This window comes from Polyodon spathula, chromosome 29, assembly GCF_017654505.1.
Source record: "Polyodon spathula isolate WHYD16114869_AA chromosome 29, ASM1765450v1, whole genome shotgun sequence".
In the NCBI taxonomy this organism is placed as follows: Eukaryota; Metazoa; Chordata; class Actinopteri; order Acipenseriformes; family Polyodontidae; genus Polyodon; species Polyodon spathula.
This window is the reverse complement of record NC_054562.1, coordinates 6,313,375-6,335,969: the sequence shown is the minus strand read 5'-3', so window position 1 is coordinate 6,335,969 and position 22,595 is coordinate 6,313,375. Positions and strand designations below refer to the sequence as shown.

At 39.0% G+C, this 22,595-nt stretch overlaps 1 protein-coding gene across 6 annotated transcripts; it reads left to right on the top strand.

Annotated features, from left to right (window-relative positions):
- The first annotated feature begins 175 nt into the window (after nucleotides 1-175).
- LOC121302334 (phospholipase DDHD2-like) lies at nucleotides 176-20,620 on the top strand. 6 transcript variants are annotated; one of them, XM_041232239.1, is made up of 21 exons: nucleotides 307-398; nucleotides 699-780; nucleotides 2,067-2,362; nucleotides 5,602-5,806; nucleotides 6,483-6,673; nucleotides 6,814-6,903; nucleotides 7,301-7,421; nucleotides 7,768-7,857; nucleotides 8,010-8,151; nucleotides 8,814-9,022; nucleotides 9,943-10,010; nucleotides 10,489-10,611; nucleotides 11,498-11,593; nucleotides 12,164-12,340; nucleotides 13,146-13,172; nucleotides 14,474-14,629; nucleotides 15,287-15,389; nucleotides 15,878-16,039; nucleotides 16,926-17,015; nucleotides 19,146-19,311; nucleotides 19,611-20,619. In XM_041232239.1, exons 3-21 carry the CDS (start codon nucleotides 2,135-2,137, stop codon nucleotides 19,693-19,695), a joined length of 2,529 nt encoding a protein of 842 aa, XP_041088173.1. In that variant the 5' UTR covers nucleotides 307-398; nucleotides 699-780; nucleotides 2,067-2,134; the 3' UTR covers nucleotides 19,696-20,619. The 6 variants fall into 6 exon arrangements, with proteins under 6 accessions (XP_041088169.1, XP_041088170.1, XP_041088171.1 ...); XM_041232235.1 differs by lacking the exon at nucleotides 699-780 and having other exon boundaries at nucleotides 176-398; nucleotides 19,611-20,618; XM_041232236.1 differs by lacking the exons at nucleotides 699-780; nucleotides 13,146-13,172 and having other exon boundaries at nucleotides 177-398; nucleotides 19,611-20,618.
- Nucleotides 20,621-22,595: the final 1,975 nt, after the last annotated feature.

Genomic DNA, 22,595 nt, shown 5'->3' with positions numbered 1-22,595 from the left:
ATCCTTGTTAATCTACCATTTACAACTCTTACATGCCCAAAACGAATATGCTCTGAGATATGAACAGGAGTTACTGCAGGTCATTGCAGCAGAAATGTCAGGTCCACGATTTCGCTGTGCTGGCTAACCTTTAACTCGGGGTGACGTCACCCGGTTGTCAGGCAGAGGAGGCGCAGCTGAGCATTGCCATTACGCTACAGCAATGGAAGGAACAGGGTTTCAACCACCTTCTGTAACGTCGTGATACAAATACTTACTAATGATGGACATGGAGCCAGGCGCACAGGTTACCGATAACATCCCGGCAGATCATATAGGTGGTACTCGTCCAGAAGATGCAACGATCCTGGAGCAGGCAGAAGGAGACAGCGACTCCACAAAACAAAAATTATTAGCAGGTAAGATGTTCTTTTGAGACATGCAATCGGGTTAGGGGGTATTCTGTTTTCATTGCGATAAATGTGTATTTAAGTGTAATAAAGATATTTCTTGTCACTGTTGTTTTGTGATGTTTACGTTACAGTGAACGTTTTGACAATGCACTGTAGTTACCCAACCCAAAGCGAAAAGCGAAAGGGCCTGCACGTTTAACGTCAAGGGCTTGTAATATAATAATTAATTATTCATTTTTAATTTGCTGCTACACCGGTACATGTTGGGACATTAATAAAAACGCCACAATATGCGTTTTATTTCAGAATTCAAGCAGTGACATCAACAATTCGAATTTTGTACTTCACCGCAGAACCATATTTACAGACATCTGTAGCCTACACAGAGGTAGGACAGTACTTTTCAAATACACATTAGTTTCTGCACAAATTGAGTGAAATAACTAGATGATATTTGAAAACTAGTTTTTGTTTAGGGTTGTTTAGGATTTTTTTTTTTTTTTTTTTTTTTTTTTTTTTTAAATCCTAGATTAATGTGGTTTGATGATGCCTTGGTGTGAAATAATTGTTTATTCCCATGCAAATATAACAACATAGTTGTTAATGTGGCCAGTTTTATTATGAGTGTAAGGGGACCTATGTTCTACTGGCGTGACGTGTGACAGGATTGTATGAGTCACAAAACTTCACTGTCTCGCAATACAGCTCTTTAAACTTTAGTGCTGCAAGTGTCACTGACCAATCAGCAGCTAGAAGTGCCGGTATATCAATTAGCTAAGGGGATTCCATTCGCCTTAAAATAGAAATGAATTGATAGATTAACTGAATCGTTTTTTTGTTTGTTTGGTTTTTTTTTGTTGTTGTTTTTCTATCATTTTTATTCATTTCCATTATTATTATTATTATTATTATTATTATTATTATTATTATTGTTCTGCAATTTTTACTACTTGATATTGAACTTCGATATTGATATTTTTTAAACAAATTTTTGTTCCTTGGAATTCTGATTGACTGTTTTGATGTTGTGGATGATGCACTTGATTTCTAGGATTACAGAATTGCTGACCCCCATCAGTTGATCTAAGGAGAGGCAGATCTAAATGATTTAAAATAGCCCTTTGTAGATTCAGGTTCACACATCCAACCCTTGACTCCTCCACCCACAGCTCACCACCTCCTCCACTGTGTGATTGGTTTCTTACTGACCTAGTGTTTATAGCCGTCCACACTGGGGGAGAAGCCCCTTGCTAGCCAGGCTTGCATTCTGTATTAAACTGCCTGTGACTACAGGACTAAAGTGGGCATCCTGCTCAGTCATGTGTCCTGTCCAAGTTGCCAACGGGCAGTTAAATAAGTATAGAGCCAAGTCCTTGGCTCTGACCCCTAGTCCAAGCTGCCTCTAGCCAGGGAGCCAGTGCTTTTTCAAACTGTGCAGCTAAAGTGTGACACTCAATTCTGAACAGGAGCTAGGGATCAGTCCGAATTATTGTAACTGTTATTATAGTGTGTTTTGTGTTTTAAACAAATTTGACCTTTGCAACTGTTTTTGTAGTTTTGTTTTATATGTGCACATCGCTTTAAGATTTCTTGACACGCCGATCGCTTTTAAAAGTTTGTTTATGTTGTAATATAAAACATTTTTTTTTTTTTTTTTTTTTTTCTATGTCCTAGGAGGGTCATGTCGTGTTTCAGAGCCTGACACAGAGAGCCAAGCTGCTAACTGCGCTCCAGAGCGAACTATGGACCCAGACATAGAGTCACAAAGCACCAGATCCCATTATACTATGTCCTGGGATCCTCAGCCCCAAGGTGAGCTCGCCAGTCCTGCAGGAGCAGAGCCAGCTGAAGCACTCAAGATCCAGACTCGAGACAACACTAATCCACTTGGCTCTCACCAGAGCAAACTGAATAATCACACTGACTCTTCAGCTAATGCACAAAGCCAACCGCAGACAGCACCTGAGCAGGTGGGTGGGTCACCTTTTCTTTTAAATGTGGCATTTTTTTAAACTGAAGTTCTATTTTAAATTATTATTAGTAAAAAAATGTAAAAGCCTTATCAAAAACCTATAAAATACAATAAAATAAACAACACCATGTTTTTATAGTCACTAAATGGGATTGTCGCTTCACAGAAATACAGTACAGAGACTAGCATTGTTAGATGTTTGAGTACTGTAAACTAAATGGTGTTGAGTCATGTTTTAATAAAACTAGTGCCACTTGATTAGTGTCCAGCTATGTATAAGTTAGGTTTCTGGACTGTAGTAACAGTGCCCAAAGTATTGTACTGTACACTGCTGTAGGAGAGAGGTAAGTTTTTTTGGTTTTGTTTTTTTTAACCCGATTGAACTGTACTACCCTGTTTAAAACTATTAAGAAAAGCATTTAGGGATGGGCAGAGATTTTCTTTATTGTCTTTCTTTTTGTTGTTTTGTTCGGTGCATATGTTGGTCATGACCAAGAAATCCATTGTTACAAATGTGCTAAAAAAAAAAAAAATCCCTGATTGTACACTGGAATAATGCATCTCTTTGTGATACAATGGGCGTTTCATTACAAAGCAACCCTGTTTTGTGCTCAATACATTTTTTTAAAGGCTGGTCCCTTTTGAAAGATGACTGTTCTTGAGGTGAAGATTATATCATTGTTTCATCTTGTTTTCATCGGAATTATTATTAATCTCTGTGGATAACCTACAATCGTTTTCCTTGAGGTATGTTTAAATGTGTCTCTGTGTGTGTTTGTGTGTGTGTGTCTCTGTGTGTGTGCGTGCGTGCGTGTGTGCCTGTGTGTGTACAGATAGGGTGTCAAAAGTAAACTGAGTGAGTTTCCTTATGCAGTAGAACCTCAGATTTACAAACATCTCAGAATTGGAGAAAAATCAGTTTTCAGTTGTTTCAGTAAATGTGTACATCTGCTGTCTACACCTTCAATCTAGTCAATAATACAAGGATACAGCACAGTGATGCAATCCTCTTATTGTTATGTGTCTAAAGTCTTTAACTCGTTACTTTAAAGGGAAAAAGGCAACATTTAAGTTTAATTGTAGCAAAAATACAGATTTAAATGTCCAGGCAAACATGGGTTAGCATAGTGCTTGTGTTTATTATTTTAAGCAAAATGCATGCGTGCAACTGCTTGCTCAGTCATTCCTACTCCTTTGGCTTGAAACAAAAATCTGTGCTTTTGTTTAAAACTAAAATGTTCCTAGTAGAAATACCCGTGCTTTGAAATCTGCCTCACCTTTGTCTGGATACATTTGTTGGTACAACATTTGTTGCCTTCATGACCAGCACACTGCTTATAGGAGTGCCTGTCTGGTTCCATTGCACGCATGTTTGAGTGATTTGCATACTTGTGGCTGAAAGTGGGGCGTCTGGTTGACCAGTCAGCTCGTAGGTTTGGTGTTCGATAACTCTGGGGTTCTGCTGTATTTAGATGGGGAGACGGATTTCCAAACGAAATTGCCGATGATTTGATTTTTAATATAACGGAATACATACAAAGGAAGCACTATTAATACTGTTAGTATTCCATTTATCATTTTCAAAGTACCTTTTAGTAGATCAGATACTAGAAATTGCTACAAAATTCTGCTGAGCTTCGGTTTGCAACGTTTATACCCGCTTAGTCATACTCTTAATCGTGCTCTACATGACGCTGACATGTTTACAGATTTCTACAGGGATGGAAGTAAGGCTGCCATTGCATAGCAGTTTGATCCAGTCCTGGTTTTGCTATGTCTAATAAGACACACCTGAGCTTGTTATCCATACCCTGTGGCTCATCAGGCTTGTGTTAAAACCTGGGATGGGTGAAGCTGCTGTGCAATAGGATTCTTGTTTCCATCCCTGCTTCTATTTTCTGTATTAATTATTATAATAATGAACTCTATTATAATCAGTGCCATTCCTAGTATTCTATTATATTCCACAGCAAACCAGACATTTGCTTAATCAACACATGTGTTTCTGCTTGTTTTGCCAGGGTGTTGGTGAACTCCTGATAAAGTCATCCCTGCTTATTGGGAACATTTTTGCTCAGTCCCATTGAAGTTCTATTAAGAGTTTAGAGTTGCAATGAATGCATTGCTGGAGTCATGGAACAATGTCTGAAGTATCATCGCTTTCCTGTGTTCAGGACTGCCAAGAACACAAAAAGAGAAATTATTTTTGTATTACATACATTACAATTACATTCTGTATTAGAATGTAGGAACTCCCACTCCCCTCCCTGTTTGAAATGGTTCAACCTAGCAGTCAAAACACTTCCTTCTTAATAGCTGCTGGAAAGTAGGTTAATGCTGGACAGTACTTGATGCCCTAGTTGCTTTGATGTGACATGAGGGAGATAGTCCTGGTATGTTTGATAACATGCTCTCACCTGTTTGACCACAGCCTGAGTTTCTGCATCTTAAGGGCATTGCTTTCAAAGTTCAACTGATGATGAATTCAGTACTGGGAATCACCTATATCGGGGTCTTCTGCAATATTTAGTACTTGGTGGTGCCCACGGTTGCAGTACATTGTTACAAGTTTGTTAAAATTAAATTTATTTTTAAACCTTTTTAAAGTATATTTGAATGTGATCTGCCATCTCTTTTTGTCTAATATCCTAATAATTATGTTCAGTATGATTCTTTATTGTTGTTTCTGCTTTGATCATCGTTTGCTAACTCTTCCAGAACACAATGCTTCTGAAAAGACTCTGCAAGGCTGATTGGGAGAAGTGGGATTTGGGGGGGACAATGCTTAACCTATGGGCATCGATGCACAAATGCAATCCTGTAATGCAGACAGTGAGCTACTGTGACAGCAGAAATAGCAATAGAGCCATGCAGAACACACTAATTGAATATTATGGGAGTAAGAATTTAAATGTAAGAGAAATTAAGATGATAAAAAGTAGGCCTGTCTCATTAAAGAAAACTTTTTATGAGCATATTTTTCCTGTTACATACATGAAGCTTGGACCCCCGCAGTACTTTTGTATCTAGGGTGCACCTATATGACGTATGGCCGTAGAGAATGCTAATACAGATCCTTACATAGAATACAGTGGGGGCGGGGTCATGTTATTTCATCACAATGGTAACCAATGACAAAACAGCATTTAAAAGGCTTAAATTTGACATAGATTATACTGTAATTTTGTTTATTTTTAAATGCAGGTATAGCAATGACTTTTTTTTGTATTTGTTCAGGTGACAAAGATGTCTGCAGGGGACCAGGCTGAAGCCTCTCCGTCTTCCACCAGCTCTTTTGAAATCATTGACATGGACACCGTGCTGTCCCAGTATGAACCTGTCCAGCCCCACTGGTTCTATTGCAAGCGGACAGACTCCAAAGACACCTGGCTGCCGTTCAGCAGGGCAGATTCTCAGAAGCTCGAGGAAGCTTATAACTCCGGTAAGCAGCTTGTGAGGTCCAGCTGAAGATCAGTCACTTAGAGGCTTGCAGTTAAGAGGTTGAGCTGAATGTTTCAACAATAGAAATAGGGTTATGTTTTTCAGAGATGTGAAGTATGCAGGGTTCTTGTCAGAGACGGTTTTAACATTTTCGGTGCCTTTTCAGTTTTCTGATTTGCCAGTGACCAGACATCTCATCTTTTAATATATTGTTAAACATAAAGGTTTAGAAATACTAAAAGAAACTGTAAAAATCAGTTTTTCCACTATAGGTTGTTGTCTTGTGTCTTGAAGCATTACGGCTAAGGTAAACTAAAACAAATGTTATAAACAGCATTAAAAAAAGGAAAATGTCCTTTTATGGGAATCTGGTATTAATTGAAAAGGTTTCATCAGTTATAGGACCTTGATGCATTGCAAGTCACTGTAACTGAACATAGTCAGAGCAGAATAAATACAAAAGGGAAATATTAAGAAGGCTTTTGCTTCTTCATTGAACGTGTATCTTGACACTTGAAACAGTCAACAGTTTACAGGGAAGGTTTAATCTCTTAGAATTAGATTCACAGTTTTAATTATTGCCCACTTTTTCAGTCCTCGACAGTTTTTCACTATAAACCTCAACACCTGTTGTATACCAATACACCTTTATGCAGTGACAGTGTTCTGTTGTTCAGGGGAGGACCCAAAGAGTATAGTCGTTGCCACAGAGGGGGAGCGGTATGATGTGCATCTGGCAGAGAGGATGCAGTACCCGGTCTACTGGGAGCAAGCAGCTACGGAGGTCAGGAGGTGCAGGTGGTTTTATAAAGGAGACAAAGATAGCAAGTTCCTCCCCTACCCTGAGGACTTCAGTGAGCAGTTAGAGGTGAGCGACACAGATTCGAAACGAATACCATCACACAATGATGTTCAAAATATGCTGTAGCAGAGTAGTTGGAATTAAAGGAGACAGATTATAATCTCAGTATGAATTCTGGTTGAGCAGTAATGTTTATTTCTGAGCAGGAGGTGTACATGATTGCAGTGACACTGGATGAGTGGAAGAAGAAGCTGGAGTTTCCTACAGGAGAGACAGTTATTCTGCACAACCCAAAGGTAGGCTTTGAGATTGCAGAGCCTGGGGTAAATGAAGGCGGCCTGTCGAGCCATTATGCATATCTAGAGTAGCACTTGTTCAATTGGGGTGAAACTTAGGTTTTGACATTCTATAGCTATTGTGGGGATCAGTATATGGAGGCATCTGCGGTCAGACTTGCATTTTTACATGTGCATAATGTTACTGTGTACTTCTTCATGTTACTGTTGGCTCTAATGTATATTTGCATAGCAGGGCATGAATGTCAAAAGGCATACAATACATTACTGACCTTTCAGATCAGAGCACAGTGTTCTGTATAAATGTCCTGTGGTGTGGATATCTGTTAGCTGTGGTGTCTGGTGGCTCTATATTACCATTTCTGTATTAACCCTGATGGTTGCTGGTTTGTTTCAGCTAATAATGCAGTACCAGTCAATTGGGCTGCAGGAAGATTGGGTGTCTTCTCCCCCAGAGCAGACTGGTCCCAGGACCGTGAAGCGGGGGATTGAGAACATTGCTGTCGAAATCCCTGAAGGTGAGAGCCACCTTAACAGATTCATAACAGATTTTGACTCAGCACCACAAGTGTCCTGGGTCAGCATATCTGAAACATTTGGAGTAAATGAGCCTGCAGGCTTACTGTCATGTAGAATCCATATCCCTGGTGTACTGGAGGCTGCCAGAGCACGCACTCACGCAGATGTGATCGAACTTGGTATGGTCATTCTTTAGCAAACGTTCTAATTTATATAAAAATCTAGGTCATTGTATAGTTGTTTGTATATTATAAGAGTAGGTAAAATAATGCATTTCTTAATACGTACATGGTCTTCTGTAAACCCTTTACAAGGAGTTTATCCTAGTTGTTTTTCTTTTAAAAGGAGAACCTGAACAAGTGGACCACTTAGTCTTCATGGTTCATGGAATCGGGCCAGCCTGTGATCTTCGTTTTAGAAGCATCATTCAGTGTGGTACGTATCGTCTTTCTCGCGTGATTTCTATTCAAGCTGCACCCGCTGTGACACCCACAAGTCCTGGTTAAACGTTTAACAGTTGCAGGAAGGCAGTTACCAGGTCCGACACATTTTAGATCAATTGAATAGACCCCTTTTTCTCCCTGCAGTGAATGACTTCCGGAGTGCATCTCTCAGCCTGCTGCAAACACACTTCAGGAAAGCGCACGAAGAGGAGCTGGTCGGCCGGGTGGAGTTCCTTCCTGTCAACTGGCACAGCGCCCTTCACGGGGATGCCACAGGAGTCGACAGGTACAAAACCGCCTCTCTAACTGTTCATCTTCCTGCTAACTCCGGCCACAGGAGGAGCTTTTTATTTCAGCAGACTAGACAAGTGGCCCCAAGTACGATTCCAGTCAGAGCCGTTTAATATCACATTGAAATGTCCTGATCAAAACATGCCTTCTTAATATCACTCACATGTATCGGTTGTACAACAGATGCCCTTAATTTCATTTGGCTGATCAGTATTTAGAAACATGTAATTTCCTGTATCAAAATGTGCATGCATGTAAAATAACACAATACAGCACTGCAGTGTTACAGTTTACAGCTGCATGTGTTTTTTGTATTGCATTGTGGTGTGCATGTACAGTATAGCAGACGGGACTGATCCAAAGAAATTATGTGTTATTGTTGTGATCAATGCAGTGCTAGTAGTATATAATCTAAGGGTGGTGCTGAGGGTGATAGTCTGTCTGTACTTCAGCGCAAGTTAAGAGTATCAGAATCTTGGGGTAAGTTGTAATGAAACTTATATACTTTAGCACACACACTATTAAAGTGTCAGAATTTGGAGGCACTTGCCCATCTTGCATTTCTACAGGTGAATGCAATGGATAAGAGTCATGGTGATGTACTTTGCTGTGTTAGCCATGGCTCTGGTTTTCATGCTTGTCTCTTTAACACGGCAGTGACATTCAAAGGATAACGCTGCCTAGCATCAGCAGACTGCGGCACTTCACCAATGACACGCTGCTGGACCTGTTCTTCTATAATAGCCCCACCTACGCCCAGACCATCGTGGACACGGTCTCCTCGGAGGTGAACCGCCTCCACAGCCTCTTCCTCCAGAGGAACCCGCAATTCAGAGGGGCCGTGTCTGTGGCAGGGCACAGCCTAGGTCAGTAACAGGACCTACAGCTAAGGACAAAAGTTTTGCATCACCTAGATTTTTTAGTTTAATTAAAAACAAAAACAAAATATATACACACACACACTCACACGTCTGACCCTATAAAATTTTGGCTTCAGTGGCGGTTAAACGCACGTGACGCATATCGATTATTTCAATTTGGCCTGTTCCAACCCTTGTCTGTTTTTCAGGGAACACAAAAAAAATACATTTCTGAAAGGACTGTGTTTTAAAATAAGTAGGCTTCCATTTAGATGTACTGTATTGGTTTTGTTGGTACAGTACTATATTTTCAACAGAATAAGTATTTTAATTCAGAACGGTATGATTCTGAAAATATCTCTTGCCAAAACTATAGAGACGACACGTTAACTGTAATACAGAACATACTTTTAAATCCGGTACATATTGTAGCGGTGCGTAAAATTTCCAGCAAAATGAAATCTAAATGTATCCATGCACAGAACTGCGTAAAACGTAAAAGGCAAAACCAAAAGATGAAAAAAAAAAAAATTCCAGAATTAAAACGGTATCCGGTTAGTCTTCAAAATTGCAGAATATAGTGCTTGATATGGCTAAGTCTGTTTCAAAGGTCTTAGCAAGATGTCTGCTCTAGTGCACTGGGGTTTGAAATCAGGGGGGTGTCCTCTGATCACTGCGGGAAGAGTGATTAGAAAAAAAAAACTACAAGTGCTCTGGCTTTTGGTGTTCTGTACGACATCTTGGGTCGTTATTGCTGTGTTATCTGTTTGGCAATGTGGACAATAATCCTTACAGAGTCAACTGTAATAATAACAGTTGAGCAACACATGGGGACGGATAACGCTATATTTTTTGGAACCCCGCTGTTTACTCTTTAAAGCCTGCTACTCTACTTAAAATGTATAACTTTGTTTTTCCCTTCTTAGGTTCTCTGATCCTCTTTGACCTTCTAACTAACCAAAAGTGTACTCAAGACATTAGTAGCACTGAAGAGGTAAGAAATAACACCCTTTTCATATCTGTAATTCATTACCGAAAGACACCTGACATCCGAATGCAGGGAGCTTGTTTCAGGGTCAATGAAAATACATTTAGAAGCTCCAGTGCGCCATCTATCTGCCGGTGACTGGCGTTAAACTGTTTTTTTCTCCGTATGTATATCACACTTGTGCTTTTATGTAAAACTGCTTATTAAGTTGTAATGAAACTTTACCGCAAGTAATCGAGCGCATCACAATCTGGGGGATTTGAAGGAACTCAGACAGCCTGTTAGGCCATCTCTGTGTGTGTCACAATAGCATTAATCCAGTTGTGGAAAAATGTTTGTATTCTTTAGCAAGTCACTGAGAGAACTTCATTATGTAGGGGTCTGTCTGTGTGCGTCTGCCACTGTGTTTGCACGCTGTGGATGTAGGTCATTAGCGTGTACCTTCGACGTTGTTCATTGACATGCTTGTTTTTGTATTTCTCAGGTGAAAGTAAGAAGTGCCTTTCGCAGAGATGAAGCTCAAAGCCTTGATGAAGCTCTTCAGAAGATGGGGCTGTCGGAGTATATCAGTGTATTCAGAAAAGAGCAGCTGGACATGGGGTCCCTGGTAGGGGTCCTTTGTGTTAAATAAACCCATGTTTGGTGGCTATGAACCATATTTTCAAAGTGTTTGCAGCAGTCATTTTAATTAACTTCAAGCTGAAAATGTAATATACAGAAGTGAGAAACCAACAACTTGGGTGCGATTTAAGATCCCTTCAGTTAAATCTGTTAGATTAGCTAGATGTTTGATAATAGTTTATAGTCTATAGGTATTTTTCTCTTTTAAAAAAAACAAAAAAAACAGGAGTTAATTAAAGACTGGAATAAACGCTTTGAAAATGCAGTCCTGCATGTGTATATGTCATGACTCCATAGCAATACCCTGGGCAGATATTTTAGAACCATATCCAGTCTATTAACCAACATACGTTAATGCCAGTGTTAATATGTTGAAGGGATGTGAGGTTTTAGAAATAACCTGGCGTTCAACTGTAATTTCTATCCCCTCTGCAACTGTGAATTAGTACCAGTAAGTGGAAGATCTGTGTATAAAATACCAATTGCAGAGGAAAGAGAAAGTACTACTGCACACTCCTGGTGGTCATTTTTCAGACCACCTCACTGCCAAGTCTTTACAGAAACAGACCCAGTGGTTAAAAAAATGACACGATGGAGGACACGCATAATATTACATTTAACAGGTCTGGGAAATACCTTCTAAATATAAGGAATTGCATGTGTAGATGAAATAAAATATTATTTTTGCATCATCTTGCTGGTTAAACGGTCCTTGTATAAAATGCTGCATCTTGAGAAATGAAGCTCAACAGAGAGGCTTTCTCCAAGAGAAGTCTTCTAACGCGGGGGGGGGGGGTCATGCATTGAGAAACGAGACTGGCTTCGCTCTGCGCTGAAGGGTTTCATCCACCTGTGCGTTTTCTTTATCCCAGGCCTTGTGTTCAGAGAGCGATTTAAAGGAAATTGGAGTTCCTCTGGGACCCAGAAAAAAAATCCTCAGCTTTATGAAGAAAAGAGCTCTTCAGCAGGTACAGTGTTGGTGGGCGCCCTGTGGTAGGAGATTTCAATACCAGGGTTTTGTGCTTGGGCTCTTTTGGGGGTGGTCAGCCAGTCAAAATGTCTGTCTTATTTGATTTCAAAATTATTTTCTAGTGCATTGATCACTCAAGTAAACAGAACTTTAAAATACTGTAATTACCCTTTAGTATGTGAAATGGTCATTTCAAATTTTTATAACACTGATCTGTACTGCAAAATATTGTAAGACTTGTGATGTACAAGTACACAAGTATATAACTTGAATTCCTATCACACCCCCCCCCCCCCCCCCCCCCAAAAAAAAGGAAATGTGTGTGTGTGTATATATATACACAAACACACACACACATATACATGGAATAAAGTCCAAATGACGCCTCTGTTAATTAGACACGTGATCTGCACATATGGGCATCAACAGGGCCCCCTGCAGGTGCATTTTATTGCATCGTTATGTTTCCCATGATTTGTCAAAATGTCATATCGAAGAACAATTAGCACATTAATACATTGAACAATTAACACATTAATACATTGTCCTCCCCTTCCTTCCCCTGCAGGAGAGCAGTGTAAAAGCCCAGCTGCAGACGGACAGTCTCCAGGGACCCAGAGTAGAGTGTGGCTCCCTGGAGTCTGAGGCACTCAGCACAGGGGGGAACCCGCCCATCCTGAGACCCCTCTCCAGCAGCAGCGTCAGCCCAGTGGACTATGAGTACTTTGATGTGGGGATCGGACAGGTAACCAACTCGTCTGGGTCAGGCTGGACCGCTCCAACAGAACTGACTGCTAGTCTTCGTCCCTGGACCATTTAATGATGTTTTTGCTTAAATGTCGATTTAATGTCGGTTCACCGTTTTTAGCTCATTTTTCTAATAGTTTCATTCACCAAACCCCAAGAAACAGACTTTGCCAAGCCACTAAACCCTGGAAGTAAGGTACAGTCTGGAAAATCTCTGGCAAGCTCAAAGTGACGACTGGCGAAGAACTGCCATGTTCCATTTGGTTTTAGCTAGTTGATTCAACTTGCACATTTCATCCAAAATATAGGAATTAAGGTTTCAGTTCTCTTTATTTTTACAATCTACATTTTTAAAATGCCTAATTTTAGTGATCAAGTTTGTTAAATTATGCAAGATGTATATTTTTTGGAACAGCGTGTTTATCAGGCAGCAGCTTAAAAATCACAGAGTATTTGAACTGGTCTGTGTTTCAATATCCCAGTTTGTGCTGTGCGCATTAGTGACTTCAATATATTGTTTAGTGCCCCCAGTATAAGTGGATTGAAGACTCCAATGCTACCAATGGTGGTTTCCATCTATAATTGATGCTAATAATTAAAAACAACACAATCAGCTGAAATTAAAACACTTTCAATTTCACATTCATCCACTGTATCACTACCTTAACCAGTGCAAAACATCCCAAGTCAATCTAATTTATTCTGCAATCCTGGGGAGCTCTTGAAGAGCTTGTGGAATGGGACTCGGCCAAGCCATACAGCTAATATCCTTCCTGTTTTTGTTCCTTGCCTACCTGGAAAAGCTGAACTTGGGAACTGGCACAGGGCAGGTTGGTGCAGTGTGTGGCAATGGTTCTTATCTGCAACTTTGGACCCTCCCCACCCTCTGTCTGCTTTGTCTCTGAAAAGAGGCCATTCATTTCTGTGGTGCTCGTAACAACCACCATTATTCTTAGAATGTGTTGTTGTTTGTGTCCTGATGTTTTGGAGCAAAAACTGATTATTAATAATGAAATAAATCATTCAATGTGCTATTTTGGAAAGAAGAATATGTACTAGGAAACATGTATTTTCAGTTACAAAATGGCACCACCCTAGATGACAGAAAGACTTTTGTCCGTTCCTGTTTCACTTCCTAGATCATTTCATCTTAGCAGTGTCTTTGTGAATACAAATACATGTGTGCTTCTTTTGGTTTGTGCGTGTTTGAAAATACTGCCCTTTGTTTCCTTCCATAGAAATACCATATACCAAGGCATGGGCCTTTCTTTACTCTTCGTCTTATACTGTTGCTGTTTTCCAAATACACGCCAATATACAATGTACTGCAACATGCAGAATTGTGTAGTACAGAGCCAAACTGGCATATTTTATGTTTTATTCATTATTTTCTTGTAATTCTATACCAGTGTATATTCTATTACGTTTTGGATTACAGTGATTAATAATAGCCTGCATCCTAGTGCCCCAGGAACTGCTTGGGTACCATGAAGGAAACCAGCGGTAGTGTTTTTTCTATGTAAGAAAACTTTGGTTATCACTCCTGGGGAAAAAGGGTTGTAGCCTTGCAATAATACATCCAATATATTTCCTAATAAAAGCATTAGGAAAGTGTGGATTAGGAGTAAAGACAGGAAAACAGCTAAAGATGAATCTTGAGTGAGTTACTGCTCAACACATAGGACCAACAACTATATATTCTGTGAGCATACAGGCGTGTACATACTCTCCATTTTAAAATTCTGAAATGCTAATGTCTTGCCAAGACCTAAACAAGAATGGTGCTTTAACATCACATTCATTATAAGGACCAAATTAGCATTGGTGACCCGAGTTCAAGTCTAGCTCCAGTCACAAGATTGGTTTAAGTGGTTTGTTGGTCTCAACCAAGCCCCCCGTTAACGAACTACCACACAGTTCGACACAAATCCAGCCCACTGCTTGAGAGCAACCCAGGTCTAAATGGTGTTTGAGCGTGGTGTCCCTCGTTTCACTGCCTGTCAGCACCTACAAAGTGTTGCAAAACAGTGTACTAATTATAAATTATTTTTGTAAGGGTTATCAAATGGTGCTTATGCTACAGTGTTACAGAAACCAGTGTGTTTGTTTTGTATTTCTTTGCTTTCTGCAGGTTTCCATCAGTTACCCCCAACTGGCTTTTGAACCTCAGACCTTCTTTGCCTTTGGCTCGCCCATTGGCATGTTCCTTACAGTGCGGGGGCTCAAGAGAATCGACCCCAACTATAGGTTCCCTACCTGCAAGAGCTTCTACAACATTTACCATCCTGTGAGTTGGGATAGGGTTTGTTGCATTGACCTCAGCAATACAATTGTAGCTGTCCCACCTCTTTGACTGCTAGACCCTTCTTGTTTGATTGCAGCCTCCAAGAGTATCAGGGAGCTAGAAGTCTGTTCAGATTTAAAACCGGTTTTGAGCAGATGTTGTAAAATAGTTTTTGGTTTCAATCGAGAATCTTGTTAGCACCAGTTAGGGTTGTCGCTAGCTGAGAGAAATTGTTCTCTCCAAGTATCTTCAACGGAAGTGACACAAAGAGCATTTGTATCTGAGCTGTTGAGGCTTGTCGGGCATCAAGCCTCCCAAACGCTTGTGGTAATCCCAAGATCGCCATCGATAGGAGGTTAGTGCAGTCCATGGTGATTTCCCCAGTGTTGTGAAATACTCAAGCTGTAGCCTATCCCGGCAGGGTACTGGTTGATCAAATCCCCCCCTAACCAAGTAGATTTGCATCTCGTCTAGTTCCTTCATCAGTGTAATCGTCTACTTTTATATATTTCACATTTGAAAATCAATGACCCCAAGCAATCTGTGCTTCAGATTGTTGGGTCATCCGTTTAAAACTAGGTTTCAGGTCAAATAGATATGCATCGTTACTTATTTTTCTGTTTGCATCCTCCTCCCCCCCCCCCCCCCCCCCCCATGAAGTTTGACCCAGTGGCCTACAGAATTGAGCCGATGATTGTCTCTGACATGGAGATCGAACCCATGCTGATACCGCATCACAAAGGCAGGAAAAGAATGCACCTTGGTGAGAACCTTTACCAGCATAGCTATATTTGGCCCGGTAAAAATAATTAATAAATGATTACCTGAAATCGATTCTACTCTGGACGAAGTCAACATTCTGTTAATTCCATGCAAAAATATATGTACAGGGGGTCCCCGAGTGGATCATCCAGTTAAAGCGCTGCCACTGGAAGCGCAGGAGGAGTCACATGGCTTGTTATTGTCCGGGCGCCAGGCCCGGTCTGTGCAAAGAGGCCAGACTTTTCTGGCGACTCTGAAGGGGGCGTCACGATTAGACGGGAATCAAAATACATTTGAATGATTATTGTGTTATCCTGTACAGCTCTTGTACATTGTGATTCAAACTTATATAATTCCTCCATTAAAACAGCAACAGCCAAATCTACTTTTAGCTACAGCAAAGTCTTATAAACCAAGAGGTGCAACACCTGAGTAGTTTAAAAATAAATAAATAAATAGAATCCAATATTTTACTGTCAATATTTGCAGAGCTGAAGGAAAGCCTGACTCGTATGAGCACAGACTTGAAGAACAACTTGATGGGCTCTTTGCGTACAGCCTGGCAGTCCTTCACCCGGCTCCCCATCCCTGCACTGCCCCCGCAGGCAGAGGGAGAAACTGCAGCCAAGATCCAACCCCTGGAAAAAGACGGTAGGAAAACTATTATTTTCATTTTTATGTCAGTGGGACCAAAAATATTCATGTATGTATACAGACTTCTACAAACTAGATAGTGAAATATGTAATCTTTAACAGTGTCAGTGAGTGCCAGTATAGTCCACTACTGTAATAATTTGACAAACTTTTTACAAAACAACCAGAAACTTGAAACTTCAAATCAATTTTGTTTGGGACCACAGTTAGGATTGGTGGCAGCCTCTCCAACTCATGCTGATTGTGGATGTAGCTAATGAATGTCTACTGCGAAGGATGCAAGAGGCCTTTTTTTGTCTGACTGTAGAAGACGAATGCATATACTGTACGTGAAGGCTATAAATATACTGTCAGGGAAGTAATTTATAAGTAGCAATTATAGAAAAAACGTGATACATACAGTTGATCTTTGGCTTCTGTGTAATGTCCAGTTGCAGACTGGAGTGTATACTGGAGAGGGAACTGTCTGTAGCCACAGTTTGGTATTGGAACGAGACGAGATTAAGTTTTTCAGACTGGTTTCATGGTGCAGGTGGAAATGTGGCTGTTAAAGTCGTGTACAACCAAGATCGACAAGCGGTTCTCTTGCAAGTTTTTAAATGGCTCTACCTTTAAAAGGTGATTTGTTGGGGCTATTTTGTACTTGCTAAATTTAAAAATCCTGATTTTTTTTTTTTTTTTTTCCCCCAATAGCACTAGAAAAAAATATATATAAAAAAAGTGAAATCACTGTTTCAATCCAGTTTTTGAAATTGTGACGCATATGTGAATATGTTTTGGTGCCAGTGTATGCATGAGATCTCTAGCTGCATGAGTAACTTCTTGGGCAGCTGGTGTTTCTGCATCTAACAGAATGTTTTTGGTGGCTCTTTTTGTCATGCAGCAGAAAGGGTTAAAGTGAAAAAGTCCAAGTCTCTTTTTTGGAAAAATGTACTGGACTGGCCTAAAATAATGTTTTTTAAATTCACCCAAGGTAAGCGAGGTGACAGACAAGGTAAAGGTTAGTGACACTGGCTTAATGGTTGAAGTGCTGCTTTTGTATTCTGCAAGCTTTTTCATTCCAGAATATTGCATTATAATGAGTTTCATTTTAACTGGACTGGCTTTTTTAAAAGCGTTTACCCTGTATTTTACTCCACATTTGTTTTTTTAAAGGAGAAAAAAGCCTGTTCATTTTACAAAACTGGAACCAAACAAATAAAGGCCACTGCCAAGAAAGTATCGTACAAAAACTAAATTTAACAAACATGAACAAATTCATGTTGTACCATTCCCACCATGTCTGTAATTCTTGTACAAGAGTAATGCATTGGTTTAAGAATCATTGCAATATGAGTATATGTGTGTGTTAAAAATGACAGAGAATAATGATATTCACTGTAGGAGACACCTGACATTCATGCAGCAGACTGTGGCATTATCCAAATTTGTAAAAACTCACAATGGCTGTTGCGGAGCATAAACTATTATGTGATGCATCAGACAAGGATACAAGGACATTGAAATGCATATATATCTGGGAAGCCATTGCTGTGGAGTTGGGTGTGAATGGTATGCATACGATAACTATAGATTTAATATGAACTATACATAGATTCTGTGCAGTAGAGGTGAGAATAACAGGAAGTATTAGGCTATATGTTTTCTTTCAGTTATAGCTGAGGAGGTAAAGAAGTAATTTCTGATTGTTTGAGTACATTAACGCATCTAGTCTACAATGAGTTTGACACACGACATTACGGATCGTGAATGATGACTAACAGATCAGATCCGGTGAGCAATGGGCTTAAGTAATCTAAAGGTCTGTCAAGTTGTTTGCTTAGCATGGATTTACATTTTTGAACTTTTCCTCTACGTTTTTCTCTAAGTTTGCAGTTCTGAATTCTGTTTTCTCAAATGAATTGACTTTCCTGATGAAATTAAACACAGCATGCACAGCTAGGATCCCACATCAGCCCTGAATTTAACTAAAACCTTATGACTGCTATAGCTATAACCTAAAAAATGAGTAAAGAACTCAACCACTCAAAATAAAAAATATAATGAAAGTGTGAGAGAAAGGTAACATAGGAATAATAAAAGTATATTTGGTGCTTATGTTTATTGCATATAAATGTATGTAGTAAAACCATGTAATTACATTATACTGCACCCTTTGCAATAAGTTGCACTAACTTAAAGGGAATTTTTTTTGGTTCTGACCTCCACTGTATTATTACTGTTAAACTGTGGTAATGCCTAATCTCTTGTCACATACTCTATCTCATTTTTTGGTCATCATTTTTGGGGATCATTGAACTCTTTGTAAATTGCACATGAACCAGTGGGAGACGTAGTTTGTTATCTTTACAGATTCCTGCAGACTGGTTTAATGGTGAGGATTGAATTTATTATCAAAAATGAACATTGGGATCATCCACAGTCTTTGTCAATTATACATCAGGGGGGAATAGAAAAAAAAAATAATAAAAAAATACCGGTGCAACTGCACTGCACTTTATTCATTCAACGTATACTTGGAACAAAATTATATCATCGCAAAAATAACTTTGGTAAATACAAGTTAAGGTCTACAGTCCCATCCTTGCAATCACAGAATTGTGTATATGTACTGCATTGTAGCTACAGTTTAACAACATATACAGATGAGCCTGCATTTTGAAATGTCCATTGTTTTGTTTTTATTTTGGTTGGATATCATTTATAGACTGCAAGATATTAAGAAGAGATGCATAGCTTTTGTTTAAGTTCTACATCACCAGCATTAGTCACCTGTTATCACCTAAAGCCTTTCTGTGTGGTTGATGTTTTGTAACGGGGTCTATTCAGTTGACATATAAGCAGTGGATATACTGACTGTTAAAGGGCCAGAGGTTATGAAGATCGAACCAACAGTGCATGTTAGTCTCTCCAGTTGATCTTTAAAATATATTTTAAAAAAGTTAGTATTTTAATCCTTTTAAATGATGCTTGTATTTAGATCTGCCGCTGTTAAGATCAGTTGAAGAGACCTTTTCATTGCTTCACTAACCCATTTTCAAAAAGAATGCTGCCCTCTCTCACTGGTCATGTATAATTCAGCTGCCTTTTATCATCGACGCAGGCGATAGAACAGAAGAGCCCTACAGCCCCTCGAAGCAGGACGAAGAAGAGCATATAAAGATTGGGATGCTGAACGGAGGCCGACGCATTGACTATGTCCTGCAAGAGAAACCCATCGAGAGTTTTAATGAGTATCTGTTTGCGCTCCAGAGTCACCTCTGCTACTGGTAAGACTGGGACTCATCCTCTTTCATTGCTGTAGTGCACGTGGGAGTCGGTGATCTGTTTCTTCACTGCTAGCTGTGTTTACAGGCGTGGCAAGGGAAGACATATCTTGTTATTTTATTGCAACCAGCAATTTATTCCCCGACGGGGATGAAATTACACTTTTCCATATATCTGGAGAACTGCTTATACAATTTACATCATGATCATCAACTTCTTCAATATACCGATAGCTCTACATTTGAATGTGCAGCTGCGATGCGGATATATGTTATTGTCATTGTTTTATTTTGCTTTGCAGGGAATCTGAAGATACAGCTTTGCTAGTCCTCAAGGAGATCTACCAGGCCCTGGGAATCCGCTTGCAGAACCCTCAGCAATATTAATCTGAAAAATTGTGGATCGACTCACAGATTCCTTTATGGAGGAGCTACAGCAAAGAACTGTCCTAGTGTTCTCTAACTCCTGATCAATAGTCCGTTACACTGCATGAAGGAAACCCAAGGAGTCCAAATATTCATAGGTTCACATTCATTACTTGGTTTCTCCATTATTTTGGCTGCTATTGCTGTATATTACCGAAAAAGCACTTTGGCTCCATATTGCCAATCCTTTGTTATTTTAACCCTATTCATGTGTGAGGGCCTCTATCCACAAAGTTTGCATTTTGATTGAGTGTACAGAAAGCTGAACTGTGGAATAACACAGTAAACAGCCACCAATAAATTATACTCACACTAACCTCTGCTACCGTAAGCCCTTTTGGCTGCATTTCAAGACTGCGTTTACCTGAAGAGCTTGTATTTTTAAAATATATCATTACACCACATGAAAAAAAGTTTTATTGCTGAGGACAGTGACACGAATAAAAAATGCACTGGTTGTAAATGTGCACTTTATTGTGTATTTTATTTAAATTAAACTTTTTTGTTTTATTAATTATTATTCTTTGTCATATTTACGTTATGTTGTGTATACTACAATAAACCTCAACAAAATTGTTGGAAGTTTGGCTGCTTTGTTTCTCCCTTTCCTTTTAAACGAATTGCATTCAGCACATCACAAGCCTTTTAAGAACTGTTTTGTAAGGATAAAGTCCAGTTTGTTTAAGTCAAGTTTACACTTCATGCAACTGTTTAAAGTCATTTTTCAAATCACTCTTTAAACCAACAGAATGTTTATAAACACGCTTATTTTGTATTCATAAATGTTACGTGTACCGATATGTATACATTATAAAAGTATGTATTAATTGTCAGTCATATTGTCTAAATTTGTGCAATGTTTTACACCCGCTGCGCATATGAGTACCCTATTGAAACGCAATAAAAACTTCTAGAACTGTTTTTGGATTCTTGCGTCTAAAGAGAAATAAACGACCGTCACATTAGCATAAAAACGTATCATTAATTAACTGATTGACTAGTCCAGCAGTGACGTTTTAGTTGTTTCATTTCTTAAGGAAGTTGTTTATTTTTGCGTGGATGAAGCAGTACCGTTTTGTACTCTTATCTTACAACGCAGCACATAACTGTATGACTTTGCAAAAGCAATAGCAGAGAATTGCAATTAGGCTACAAGGTCATTTTGCAGCATTGACAGTAAAATAGCAATTAAACGGAGCACTGTAACTTTAAATAACAATGCATTTGCGCCCAAAGGGAATCCGACCATTTCCTTTCTGTTATATCTGAATTAGCCAAAATATTACAAACATCCTTTTCCTTGAGAATGCATTATCCCAGCACATTGGCTATCCTCCCTTCCTTCCCCAGAATTCCAGGATTGGATAAAGAGTTTTGCACTGTGCATTCCCTTAGAGCAGCGACAAAACCGACGGGTTTCATTCTGTAAAGAGATGCTATTACAAAAAATAATGTGTGTTTTTTTTCTGCCGTTACTTTTATCATAATATTTTATTATGAGTTATTTATACTTACGAAGTTAAGTTCATCTTTGCGGTTTTTTTTTTCGTTTAGAAATAGTTGTACAACAGGTGAACCAGAATGGAAGATCAGAGCGAAAGTCTTTCAAAGGTATTTATATATATATATATATATATATATATATATATATATATATATATATATATATATATATATATATATCTCCAATTAAAAAGACAACACTAATACAATAAATAGGAATGTTAGTGTTATAACTGTCTTTTGCAGATACATTTAATTGGTGTCTTTGTGTTTTAAAAGAAACGCTATTTTGAAAAAAGTTTCTGGGACAAAACTATAAACTGGAACGTACGTTTATCATGAGTTTGGATGGACTCGTTCCTACACACGCACTTGCAACAGCCTGACCTAGTTACTAAAATAAGTGTTTTAGAAATGCAGTCATGACGTTTAACTGGCTGTTCAGCCCAGTGTTTAAGATATTGTATGCGTGTGAATTGAGGGTGGGGGTGTATTAGGAAGGGATAGATAAGATATCACAGTCCTCTGCAGCCCTCATCTTCTACCATCAGATAAACCCTAACCATAATAAATAGTTACTTTGCTTCAAACTAACAGCTAACTTCAAGTCTTGCAGACTGTACAGTCACCTGTTTCAGTTCATTTGCATGACGTAAGACTGTCAAGTGGCCTTGCAAGGATGAAATGTTTCAGTTAAATTAAATGCGTTATTTTGTTCAGACCTCATTTGCATTGGTTTCCTGTGCATATCAGATGGTCATTTTTACAATGGATTTCAATTCAAGCAGTGTTTGACTGTTTCTCCCAGCACTACAGTACATTATTGGTTTATGTACAATACAATGCTTTAGTAGAAGTCTATCATTTACCTAGTTAAGATACAGCTGTGGCCAAAAGTTTTGCAGCACCCTATAAAAGTAACTATTCTTGCTTTATAATAGTCAAATGAAGCCTGCTGAATAATGTTACATTAACATATCAAATTACATACCGCTGTGTAGTTTTCCATATACTCCACTTTTGCAATCATTTCTGTAGTTTATTTTATTACATGATGTTAACTACAAATATCTAAATTATATATATATAAATTATTATTATTTTTTAATTATTGTGTCTCCTGAAATTCTGGGCGATGCAAAACTATTGTCCATAGCTATGTACTCTGATAGATTCCAAAGGGTAAATACTACCAATATTACCAAGCAAAAGCTTCTGTCAGTGGCTGAACTTGAATTGCTATTTTCCATTTTCATTAAAAGATTAACACCTAGATCTGTAGAAGTATACACAAAGTAACTGGGGAATTCACTTTTTTTGTTTGCTTTTCAAAACAATAGCCGGAGTTGCTAATGGCA

Excerpts from the sequence above, each read along its gene's own strand:
- LOC121302334 (XM_041232235.1), top strand. The coding sequence starts at position 260 with ATGATGGACATGGAGCCAGGCGCACAGGTTACCGATAACATCCCGGCA. Across the intron at positions 5,807-6,482 it reads CGAGGAAGCTTATAACTCCG|GGGAGGACCCAAAGAGTATA; the intron begins GTAAGCAGCTTG and ends TCTGTTGTTCAG. Across the intron at positions 7,422-7,767 it reads TGCTGTCGAAATCCCTGAAG|GAGAACCTGAACAAGTGGAC; the intron begins GTGAGAGCCACC and ends TTCTTTTAAAAG.